The following is a 12774-nucleotide window of genomic DNA, read 5'->3' on the forward strand; positions in this document are numbered from 1 at the left end:
GCAGATTTTTGAGTATATCTTTTCATAGGAAAGCATTACAGAAATGTAACTTTGACACAATTATTAGTGACCTTTTAACAACATATTTAACCACTTAAATTTCTTGTTCACTCAGAAAAAAACAAAATACAGCCATTAATGTTTGAACATGTACTCACAAAAGTGAGCACACCCCAGATTAAAATCCGGTAGAGAAGGGGCTATGTTGGCTCGAATCGTCTCGAAATGAAACGAAATGAAAAGGGATGACAAGGGAGGTCATCAGTGTGCGTTTCAACCTTTCTTTGCATTGAACTTTTAAATTTTGAGTCTGCATCTGGCTTAAATAGATTGGTGTGAGATTTGAATGCAATCCTATGGAGAATATCATGATCTGCTTCAGTAGTCACAGTGCATGTTGACATGCATGTTTCTTTTAGGTGTATTTCAGATTGCCAATGTTGACAGCATTCATGCCTCCCCAAACCATGTCAGTCCCACTACCATGCTTGGCTAGTGAGAGGATACACCTTTTTTGTAAAACTCACTTGTTTACCACCACACATGCTTGACACCATCTAAAGCAAATTTGTTTATCTTGGTCTCAAGAGAGATGAACAGACCAAGGATATGGATCACTGGAACCATGTCGTGTGATCTGAAGAGACCAAGATAAAGAAATTTGCTTTAGATGGTGTCAAGCATGTGTGGTGGTAAACAAGTGAGTTTTACAAAGAAGGTGTATCCTCTCACTAGCCAAGCATGGTAGTGGGACTGACATGGTTTGGGGATGCATGAATGCTGTCAACATTGGCAATCTGAAATACACCTAAAAGAAACATGCATGTCAACATGCACTGTGACTACTGAAGCAGATCATGATATTCTCCATAGGATTGCATTCAAATCTCACACCAATCTATTTAAGCCCGATGCAGACTCAAAATTTAAAAGTTCAATGGAAAGAAAGGTTGAAACGCACACTGATGACCTCCCTTGTCATCCCTTTTCATTTCGTTTCATTTCGAGACGATTCGAGCCAACATAGCCCCTTCTCTACCGGATTTTAATCTGAGGTGTACTCACTTTTGTGAGTACATGTTCAAACATTAATGGCTGTATTTTGTTTTTTTCTGAGTGAACAAGAAATTTAAGCGGTTAAATATGTTGTCAAAAGGTCAAAGTTAAATTTCTGTAATGCTTTCCTATGAAAAGATATACTAAAAAATCTGCAAAACTGTGAGGGGTGTATTCACTTTCGTGATATACTGTATATGTAAATAGTATTCACATTCATGTTGTAATTATTGGGAGGGACTTCCTATTGAGTGTACCAAGGTGCACTTGTTTATTTAAGAAGTCTTTTCACTTGTGGTATGGTTACTCTGATGAAGGCTTAGTGCCGAAACGTCAGCACCAAAGAAAATATTTTTTAAAAGTGGTGAACTGTGAAGAAGCAGTGTCGCGCTCTTCCTTGTGTGAACTCATTTTTGGAAATAAGCTTATTTTACACCACCCCTGGAGTTAAATAACAGGGTTTACCGTTCTCCTGTACTTTCAACCATTCATTGGGTATGTCAGTGCAAATTTTACCTCCAAGCTAGCAGTTAACATTGAGTCCTATGAGACCAGCTGGCGGCTAACTGGTCTCATAGGACTCAATGTTAACTGCTAGCTTGGAGGTAAAATTTGCACTGCCATACTCAGAGAACTGTTGACAGTGTAGGAGAATGGTAAAAGTCTATTATTTAACTCTCAAGGGGAGGTGTAAAATAAGCTTATTTCCAAAAATGGGACAGTATCACTTTAAGTTTTAAGAATAGATGTCCATGATGGAAATAATGTCGCAGTGCACAAAAAGTGTAGTTCCTGAGTGGCACATTTGAAATCAAATTTAAAAAGCACTAACAAGTGAGATGTTGTTTACAGGATATATAACTAATGTATTACCTGCATTCTCTCTTTTAACGCCTTGGGGAAGAAATCAAAGCCGTTCTTGATGCCTATGTGATACTTCCCCGTCGGATTAACCCAGGAGGAAGGGATCTGTGAGGAAAGAATTACAGATATGGCAACACGTCATACAAAATGTTTTTTTTTTAATGCTGAAACTACTCTCAAAGATAATTTCCATTAATGACTACATAAGAACCACTTCTTGTGAAGAATCCCTCTGATGGCACTGTTGCTGTTATTTTCCTTAGTGATATGGAGGAGTGGGAGAGAATCAGAGACCAATATGACCACGGAATGTTCCGCATGTTGAGCGGAAGGTTAACGTCACACAAGCGTCTTCTTTTTTTTTTAACTTAAAAATATGGTCAAACTTAACGGTAGTTGAAGATGTTGTCTTGCCAAGGATTCCAAAGGCACACTGCTTGATGAAGTTTAAAAAAAGTCTTTAATAAGGAAAGAAAAAAACGTGCACCCCCAGCCCAAGCATAACCCAAGTCCTCTCTTCGTCTTTGTGAGGCCCTGAGGAATTGTCCCGAATTGCCCTCACCTACCCCACCCTCCTAGTGGCACTCTTAGTCCTATCGAAAACGTATTTTGCCAGCAAGTCAATCTTTGTCCAACCGTCCTTTCCAGTGGCCTCTGGCCTTGTGACGTAGGGCTTGACATTATGGACGATGGAAGATTTTATTCAACATCTTGCAAAAACATAATTCAAACAGGTCACTCTTCCCTTTGAAATTGAGATGCTGAATGAGAGAAAGCCACCGAAATGTTGTTTAAAGTGCCAGTTGACTGCAGGGAAACGTCATTGTTTTCTTCACAGAGGCAAGGCGAAAAGTAAAAGAAAGGAAAGAGAAGGAAAGGAAAAAATAATAACTTGCACTCTACGTATATGTCTGCTTGTTTGTGTGAGCTCACCGTAAGTGTTCTCCCTGACAGGCCGACCACGGTGCCCTCTTTTGGTTCCACAACGGTAGCCATGTTGACATCGCCGCTGCCTGTCGTGTCAATGATGTCGACTACCTTTGGCTTTCCCTCGGTTGTCACCTGTGCGCATGGGGACACACATGATGAGTTCAATGAAGAAAAGGCATAGGTTCAAGTCCCCCTGTGAGCTCAGAAGAAAGCAACCAACAGACATTGATGGAATGTTTCACGGGATAGATAATTGTTAATATGCAATGTGTGCAAATAATCAATATCGATATTGACTTAGCCTACTGATAAAACAGTGTTGCGATAAGAAACATACTATTTCTTTGTCAAGTTTCATGAAAGTTTCACATTCAAACGTGTGTGTTTGTGTGTGTGTGTGTGGGGGGGGATGCACAGTAACGAAACGTCAATGTTAAGGTTTATATTTTCGCAGCAATAATTTACAATTGTGTCAATAGACTACTAGGCCTACATCTGGGGGTGCTGTCCCAAATATATCAGCAGAATCTGCTGTCTTGACTGGAGTGATTCTGCAACCTTTGAACTTTCCATGACCTACCGGAAGCGTAATGTCTTGAACAATCTTGAACAATTATATTTCTCTCAACGACAGTGAACATGTTTTTGCGAGCAGGATAGTGGCAAAGACTAGGCACAGACTGTGTGGAAAAGTGACGTGTAAATTGAATTAACCTGAGGACCAGTAACGTTAGACGTTGTTGATAACCATGATCTCCTGCCACAGCTGCACCTAGCTACCAGGCAAAGCTAATGTTAGCACCATTGAAACGTTCAAATGCAGCTTAATTTCATTTGGTGACATTTCACATAAGACGTTTTATAAGGTGTCAGTGACCGAGGCGATACGTTGGCAGCCGATGTGAACTTGATCACGATATAGTTCATTAAAGCACATAGAACAATGTGTCTCCATAGCATTGGCAAACAGTGTAGTCATGATTACCAGCCAGTCATATATTTGGGTATCATGGCCAAGTTGCTCTGATAATGCCAATCCACTTCATATGCACGCCTTTCATTAACTTATGGGAGTTTTCAGCAAATACATTGAATGTGGTTGGGATCTGCGGTTGAGTCTTATTTCTGATGCCAACAATGTTTCTGCGGCCTTGTGCTAACAGTCAAGCTAAGCAGCGCACTTGAATTTGCTAGCTTTCTGTACCTGCATACCCGGAGCCCCGGGGTCCACTCCGGTGTCGAGTATGGCGATAAGGACACCCCTTCCATCGTATTCGGGAAACCTTGTAAGGAAAGACGCGGAACCAGTCTCTTTTTTGGGAAGCAACCCATGAAATGGGAATGGTTCTTCAGCAGAGTGAGAAGCCATGATCGGACCAAGTGACGATAAAAATAATGCTAAACCAGTGAGGCAAGAATGCCGGTACGGACACAGCGCAAGGAACTGGGGAGTTTTTTTTAAAGGAGCAGAACATATTTTCAAAAATGCCATTCAGATAGTGCTACAATTCGTAGACAAACACAATTATAGTGAGAGAAAATCAATTTATTTCATGCGCAGCGAAAACTGTGGATATTTATGTCATACATGTCATATACCTCTGCCAGGTTTGGACAGGCTGGTCCAAACTGGACGAAGGAATTTTTGGTGTCTGCATTGCTTAGGTCAAATACGGTGTTGGGGCGTCAGTGCTATTTGATAGCACCAAATCAAACGCACTACATGGGTAACATTGTTATCCAGCTATGGTATACAAAAATGTCATAATTGAAAAATTACAGATTGAAATATTGTGAAATATCAGTAGATTGACTCAAACTATGTTTACAAACAAGTTGACAATATCAATTTTGGCATCCACAGAGGGAGTGTGTAGGCGTCTCTGGTTCCACCCACGAGCTCCAACAAACCCCACCCATTAAAGCGCCACACTACCAAAAATACAATAGGAGGCGCTATTCACCACCTTTCATTCATTCATACATACATGTGTCTTCACCATTACATAGATTTTGCCTTGTCTAATTTTATGACTCATCCTTTGTTGTTATAAACCAATATTAGCAATATACACATGCATTTTCATTGTTTTTATAGTAGCACTGCTTGTTTATGCTGTGCCCCCCCCCCCCGGAAAGGAACCACATTATCCTTTCCCTTTGAACATAAAAAAAAAACAAAAAAAACCCCATTTTTTTTCAATATGTTAAATGTTCAATGTTATATGTCCAGTTGTTATTTATGTATTGATCACTTTGTTGTTAGGCCTACTAGTTCATCAATATTACTTGTCTTGCACTTTAATTAATATCAGTCTGTAAATGTCAGCCCTGTGTATGTCTATGTCCTGGCAATGCCATAGGGCCTATACAGAGAGAAGTAATTTCATTTTCCTTGTATGACCTGTGCATATAGAAAAGCTGAATGTTGGTAAACCTCCCTTTTGAAACCCCATACAGTATCAGTAGGGCTGAGCTATGGTTTTGGACCTTTAGCTCAGTATAATCAGAGATATATAGAGATATGCCAATGTAATAGGTTGCTATGGACACCTAACATGACCAGGTTCCGGTCTGCCTAAAGGGACGTGTCATAATACTCCTATCATTGAATAGAACAGTCCTTAGGTCTGCCTAGGTCTGCCTAAAGGGGGATCCCCCCCCCTCCCCCTTGCAATAATAGAACCCGGAAACAATGGGCCAATGGAACTTCTCTCTCTCTACTCTCTCTGGTATAATCGTGCTGTCCCATACTGGACTGTTGACTGGAAGATCGTGGGTTTGAGCCACGAGCGAACTAGTGCAGGTGATCTCGGTTACTCATCTCTCAGTCACAGCATACTCCTACTCCATCCCTCCCTCCACCCACCTGTCAGAGTGAAAGGGTAGCATGATACACGGATCCATTGACTTTCACTAAGCGACATGCTCCCTCTTTTAACTTGTCTTAAAGCAAGACACTTTACCACCTTTATAAACCCTGACCAACGATTTTAACTGTATTAAGCCCCAAAATAGTGGCATACCCCTTTAATGACTGACCTTGAGACCCAGAGGCCATAGGGCCGGCTCCTAACCACTAGCTTAGTGTTCCTCAAGGGGGGGGGAGGGGCTTACAGCCCACCCAGGGGGTGTTGGGGAGCCCTAGGTGGGTGTTGAGAAGGATACGACTAAGTGGTGGCAGGGCTTCGGCTGATTCCCATTTCACCCCTTGGCCTTACGTCGATCCCCTTCCCCTCCGCTTTGCACGTTCATGTGAAGGACCAGGGCTGTCCCAATTCACATTCAGACAGAGGTGAAGGGGTGAGGGAAAGGGCATTCTACCTTAGCCTTGCGCACCATCCTACATACTTCCGCCAAGAGACTTGGCTCCACACTACGTCTGGTAGGGCCTACCTGTTTTCTGTGGAGCGATGTTAAGCGGCAGGAGTTGGCCGGTGTTCTGACAAATGGTTCTCCGTTGTAATTTTATCCTACGGTAGGATGTTCTGTCAAACATGTTTGTTAACGCGAAAGATAGACGTCAGACATGTTTGTTCAACAACTTATCCTGATTTTTCAAAAAACATCTTCCCCCCCTCCTGCAATCGCGTCAGATCAAACAACCTCCAGACCATGAATACGAAATGAAATGGTAGTATTATGGGATGGTCAGGACCAGGCTAATTCTACCTACCCCTTGAAACTGAGATTTTCCGATGGCACACTTAAAATGGTGGGCTACGACTCATTTTCCCGAATACATTGCGAATGCCTTTAAAATTTGGCGGCTTCCACAAAAGCACATCAATATAAGTATTTTCGCCGTAATTTACGGTGTTACAGATGTAATAATTCCATTGTACTCAGTTAAACATTGTCCCAATGTGTAATGGTCATTTTATCCATGAAACGCACATGAAAAAACGCTTTTAATGTCAACCCAATGCATGGAAGTCGTGAAGGAATTGCGAGGGTCGTGCAACACCGTTGTCCTTTTTAAAATTGTTGCGCGAGTAATTACAAGCAATATAGTCGGTTCAACCACAGAGAAGCTGTTTTTTGCATGGTCTATATGTGTCATTCCGTGATTGCTGAAGGGCTGTCTCAATTCATAGGGGTTGCGTTTCAAGCCCTATGCCTTACTGCTCCGTTTGAAGGGATGAGGGCCCAGGGGAAGGCGTAGGCGTAAAGGTAGATTAGAAATGGGATTCGGCCTTAGTCCCCTAGTCTATTTTATTTGTAAGGGGGACATTTGCATACGATGAGGTCAAGAACAGATAGAATAGAATAGAATAGAACAGGGGTTCCCAACCTTTTCTCTCACGGGACCCCATTTTGACATCACAAATTTCTAGGGACCCCATACACATTTTCACGACAAAAATGAAAACATGACTGAGTGTATCAAGTTTCAGGCCGGGTATTAAACCTATCGATATTTATAACAGCCTTGTCAATGGTGTTTAAAAGAGAATATTGAATTATTTATCATAGGCCTGTTATTTTTTTCCACACACTTTCAGACATTTCAGGCAACCCCATTTGAATTCCAGGAGACCCCACATGGGGTGCCGACCCGAGTGTTGAAAAACACTGGCCTGCAGGCATATAGTTTTTGTTGAGGGTTGTGTGAATGCAGAACTGTGCAGGGTTTTTTGCCTTTATGTATCCCTGCTATTGTTTTATTCTATGTAGGCTATCTCAATTAGACCTGGGCATATAACAAATTAGTGTTTTTCAACAATGGGTCGAGACCCCCATGTTTTGGGTCGCCTTAAATGTGAAAACACGTACTGATCAATATTAGTAAATATAAGCCTAAAACTATAATTAATTAAAATTCTGTTCGAAATCCAATATTACGAAATATTTAGGGATTCAATAGCCTAAAGGTTATTGGAAACCACTGAATTAATGTAGCCTGTGTGTTAAAATGAAGCCCCTGGCTCAAGTAAAGAGGGGGGCGGTCTCTTTATAACAACTTAATTAGCCTACCTATGCATATCCCGACCTTCATGCATGGAACAGGAACATTATTATCGGGGTTAGGCCTCCTTCATCATGTTGCAGAATTTGATTTAAGCGCCTCAAAAATCCCATTTTCTCCCTTGTAGCCTATTTTTCTGTCCCCGTGCTTGCGTCACATCCTCGGCTCTCAATCAGTTGTTGTGAAAACAACTCGGAGCGCCGCCCCTCATGAAATGTTCTGGCTTGAACTGCTGTGGGTAGGGGGGCGCACTGTCCGGGGATAAGAGAAGGTATCCTGGTATGTTCTGACACTCGGAAGAGGCTCGCGGTAAAATAAATGGACTAACAATATTTTGCATCGGCTACTTAGCATTCAGCAGTATCAAGCATGGCGGTCGAAGACGAAGGGTTTCGAGTTTTCCAAAGCGTCAAAGTAAAAATCGGTGAGTGATGGTGTGTAGGCGGTCCATGTGCCTATTCTGTTTGAAATGAAAGGGTGAACCACACTGAGGCAGGCGATCCCTGGTGGTAGAGACCCCCGTTTTATATCACTGTTTAGCAGGCTCGTTATGCGGTTCCTGTTCTGGAATGAGCTTGTCACGGGCGTATAGCTAAGGAGAAAATACATTGTATTTTAACTGTAGTTGCCGTGTTTTGGTCGAGCGTTATATGAAATGTTTTGAACAATCCATCCAGATGTGACATGTAAACGCTTAGTTCGGAAACGAACCGAACCAGCACGCTTTCCCTGCGCTGAAGGTCCTAAAACGACATTGTTCCATTTCCAAGTAAACAACCGGCTATTGAGTTCACATTCTGTCTTTCACGTTTTATTTTATTTAGGAAAATGAATGTATTTGCCGGCCGGTGTTTCTAAATAGCCTATGACACTCGCATATGGGCATGGGGAGCCCATTATAGCATTCGGATATGCTAATTATCACGCGTCTGATTTCCTGAAAGACAAATATTTTCAGCATATGGAAGTTGGCACAGTCCCCTTACAACTGCTTTACAACGCGTACACGTCCCGTGTTGTATGCCACCACAAATGTCCGGGGCCTGAAGCTGCCCCGGTGTCAACCGAAAATTACGCTTTACCAAAATGACATCAGTCTTTGCGTCTGCATGCTGCACACATCCATTGGAAGCCAAGACAATTCTATAAAAGCGCACAGTTGGGGTTGGAGATGTCAGGGCCAAAGTTGGAGTGAAAACTGTTCTCTGCAGTATCCATGGTGCATGCACTGTGTGGCCACTTATTTTTTTTCCACACAACATGTGTAGGAAATCAGAGCATGACATTAATAGCCAACGGCTGGATAGGTCTAGATGTGGGAATCTTGGAATAAGGATGGCTATAACTGTGGGTTTAAAAGGTGAGACTGTAGTATGGTTTTAAATACGTTTACTCTTAATAACCAAAACTGTGTAATGAACATGTTTTGCGAAGTAGACCAGCTGCACAGTAAAAAAGAAAAGTGTTCAACACTTATTCAATTTAACATCTAGAGTGTACTATCTGTTCCCATTGTAGCCTACTTTATGAAGTGTTGAATTAACACTGCAATTTCAATTGTGTGTTGACATGTCATGCTGTATAAATCTGTACCTTTCCGTTAATAACACTTGAAAATCAACCTTTCTTGAGGGAATTAGGAGTGCTGGCCTAAATATACTGCATAGGCCTTAATACAGGTGTGATTGGGTTTGAAATGTGGGGTGCAATTCAAGTTTTGGCTGCGTTGTTTTCTTGCATCGCACACCACCAAAGAAAGGAAACTGTTGTTAATTACTCTGGCATCTGCATGTGCTGTATTGTGAAGTTCAGTTCCACTGTGTCGGAATGAACACACACACACACACACACACACACACACACACACACACACACACACACACACACACACACACACACACACACACACATAAACACACACTTGGAGGAAATGGTTGCAACCTGACATAAAATGTGCTCTCCGTGGCGTGGAAGGGGAGTGGAGGCGCGGGGGAGGGTGGGGCAAGAAAGATGGTGAGCAGGAAGAGGCTCTGAAGCACTTCCTGTTCGGCCACATAGCCTCCCGTCTGCGCCGCCACAGCCCTCTTTGGCACTGGCACTGGCATGGATGATCACATGTGCTGCACAGTAAAAAAAAAAAAAGGCAATGTTTAGTTAATTCAACTCTCAGAGAGTCGATTTAACATCTTCTACAGTGTATTCGGTCCTCTGTAAGTGTTGAATGAACACAGCCTTTTTTTACGGTGTGCCTTTGACTCTCTGAGTTTCTTGGTTTCAGCCTTGGTTGCCCACATTCTTATTTTAGATTGGGTGGTTGGGTTGTAATACCCCACAGTTATAATCAGGGCCGCTGACAGCTTTGGCTGGGCCCAGGACAAAGACATCTGAAAGGGCCCCAAATCCAATACATACAATGTAATGAGGATCCAATTCTGGGCCCCCTCTCTCCCCGGGCCCTGGACAAGTGACCCATTTGTCCCCTCCTGTCGGCTTCCCTGGTTATAATCTCCTATGGTCTATTTTTTGCTTCTGTTTTTCTATTTGAAACCCATTCCTCCTTTGTGTCTGTCAGCTCTCCAAACATCTGATTTCCAGACATCTCCATATACCCTTGATTATGGAAAATAAATGTGACAATGACTCCACAGTCCCCATAGATGTTGGAGTAGATACTGTAGAGGGATAGACAAGCGTAAAGTAAGTATTATTGAAGAGGTGCCTGCGCACTCTCTTGCTCCAAATATATTAAGAAACAGAGCCTTGTTTCTGTCAGATGAAGGTTTTTTTTCAAGCAACATAACTGTGTACACCTCTTCAAAGATAGCTGTGCCACAGTTCTCTTACGAGCAACATACTGTATATTAGAGAGGAATGGGGTGTAGTTTGCTGGTGCCAACACTGATAAATGCTGGTGGTACTTCCCCATGTGGTTTATACAAACTCTGTCAAATGGTGCAGGTATGGCTCAGACTGAAGAAAAGGTTATCGGCTTCTCTGACAGCTTGTGAACGGGTAGGCCTAACTGGGCAAAGGAGTAACTTACATGTGGAGTTCCATTGACAGTATGCTTTAACCGAAGTCGAATACTCTAATACACACACCTTTGATCCAAGCAATTCAGCTAGTAAGACTTTTTTTATTGTTATCATAAGTTGCAGAGGAAAAGCACATTTAATTGTTTGTGACACCAACAAACAGACAGACAGACAGACAGACGTTTTTCGTATTGGATTTTACATTAGATTTAGCAGATGTTTTTTTATTCAAAGCGACTCATATGAAGGACATAAGTTGTCTTATACTGGACACAGGTTTCACCCAATGTTAGATTTTGGTGGAAATGGTGCTGTGCCACATTGTTCTGTTTCGCAAATTACTTCCTCTGGTAGTACTTTGTGGTGTCAGTGTAAATATGTAACAGAGGCTAACTAGCAGAGTTGGCGTGGAACGTTAGTAAACCTCCCTCCCAAAGCCTCATACAGTGTCAATGTTATTGGGCTGGGGGACTGGTCCTTCAGTCCAGCAGTATCGTACTGTGTGACTCCCATTTCTGGACCGTTGTAGTTGACGAGGTGACAGGTTCGCGTCCCCAAGCGGGACGGACTGTGCAGGAACACTTCCATCACAGTGGTGCCGATGACCCGGGATGGGAGTGAGGTTTAAGGGGGGGGAGTGTAACGGAGGCTAACTGACAGAGTTGCCGTGGAACCTTAGTAAACCTTCCTCCCAAAGCCTCATACAGTGTTGATGCCGTTGGGCTGGGGGACTGGTCCTTTAGTCCAGCGGTATCGTACTGTGACTCCCATTTCTGGACCGTTGTAGTTGATGAGGTGACAGGTTTGCGTCCCCGAGGGGGACGGACTGTGCAGGAACACTTTCCGTCACAAATACACATTAAACATTGAGTGTTAAATCAACACTTAGGAAGTCACTTTTAACATTTTCTGTATTTGGTCCCCAGAGTACTCTTTAAGTGTTGAATTAACAATACATTTTAACTGCATTTGTGGTGCTGTGTCACCCAAATGACTTCCTGGTGTTGCTTTGTGGCATCAACTCCCCTAATCTAAATCAACTGGCAAATCTCTATATTATATACTAGTGTGTTTTGCAGCCAGTGCTACCTGCAAAGAGAGATAGAGACACCACTTTCACAACCTCTTTCAGACCCCCCCATCAGGCCTGGCTGATATTACCCAGTTTCGGCTCGATTTTATTGCCAAGATTTTGCTGTGCTGTTAGCTGATACATTTTCAGATTAAGGCAAGCAGAGGTGAGGGATACACTCCCGCCTCTATATTGCTCCATATATAGAGCTCGAAAGTCCCGCCCCTTAGTTCCGCGTTTCACGGGACCTAAGCTGACCATCTAACAACGTGGTAGCGAGTAAATATCTTCTGATCTCAGTCATGATATGCGCTGGGCTACAAATATGCTGTTTAAGATGATAGATAAAGATTATTCATGCAGAAGTATCAATGTTTTGTTCTGAGACCGTCGGCATGAAAAATGTGAAGAAACACAGCTTTCTAAAAAATGTGGGGGTTCGTACGAAAAATTAAGCAAAAATATCAGAAACAACATATATGGAGCTCGTGGCACAACTCGAAGGGGATCGAAATGCCATTTTAATACCGCCATTGGATTACATGCTACGATTTTCTGCTAAAAACGCCGTTGAGGTCCCATGAAATTGGGGGAAGTGACGTCACTTTCAAGCTCTATAGGGCTGATGAGGGTCAGGTTACTTCATCTGTGCCGTTGTTTGATTTGTTTTACAGATGACAGTACACGCTGAAAGGCGAGCTATCTCTCTATCAGAGATTCTTTAAGTATAGAGATATGCCAACATAATAGGTTTCTATGGGCACCTAACATGACCAGGTTCCGGTCTGCCTAAAGGGGCGTGTCATAATGCTCCTAGCATTGAATAGAACAGTCCTCAGGTCTGCCTA

At 42.6% G+C, this 12774-nt stretch overlaps 2 protein-coding genes across 3 annotated transcripts in view; one reads left to right on the forward strand and one right to left on the reverse strand.

Moving 5' to 3' along the window:
• Window positions 1-4267, reverse strand: part of tpp2 (tripeptidyl peptidase 2) — a 32289-nt gene extending 28022 nt beyond the window's left edge. For both annotated transcript variants that reach the window (XM_063212299.1, XM_063212298.1), the window contains exons 1-3: window positions 4055-4267; window positions 2854-2982; window positions 1930-2025 (exon numbers count right to left, since the gene is read on the reverse strand). In XM_063212299.1, the coding sequence (XP_063068369.1) occupies window positions 1930-2025; window positions 2854-2982; window positions 4055-4219 (390 nt within the window). In that variant the 5' untranslated portion in view covers window positions 4220-4267. The remainder of the gene's footprint in view (window positions 1-1929; window positions 2026-2853; window positions 2983-4054) is intronic.
• Window positions 4268-8034: 3767 nt separating this feature from the next.
• The window catches only part of rasa3 (RAS p21 protein activator 3), a 50887-nt gene continuing 46147 nt past the window's right edge, over window positions 8035-12774 (forward strand). The window contains exon 1 of the mRNA XM_063212302.1: window positions 8035-8243. Coding sequence (XP_063068372.1) covers window positions 8189-8243 — 55 coding nt within the window. The 5' untranslated portion in view covers window positions 8035-8188. The remainder of the gene's footprint in view (window positions 8244-12774) is intronic.

Source organism: Engraulis encrasicolus, chromosome 12, assembly GCF_034702125.1.
Source record: "Engraulis encrasicolus isolate BLACKSEA-1 chromosome 12, IST_EnEncr_1.0, whole genome shotgun sequence".
NCBI classification, from domain to species: Eukaryota; Metazoa; Chordata; class Actinopteri; order Clupeiformes; family Engraulidae; genus Engraulis; species Engraulis encrasicolus.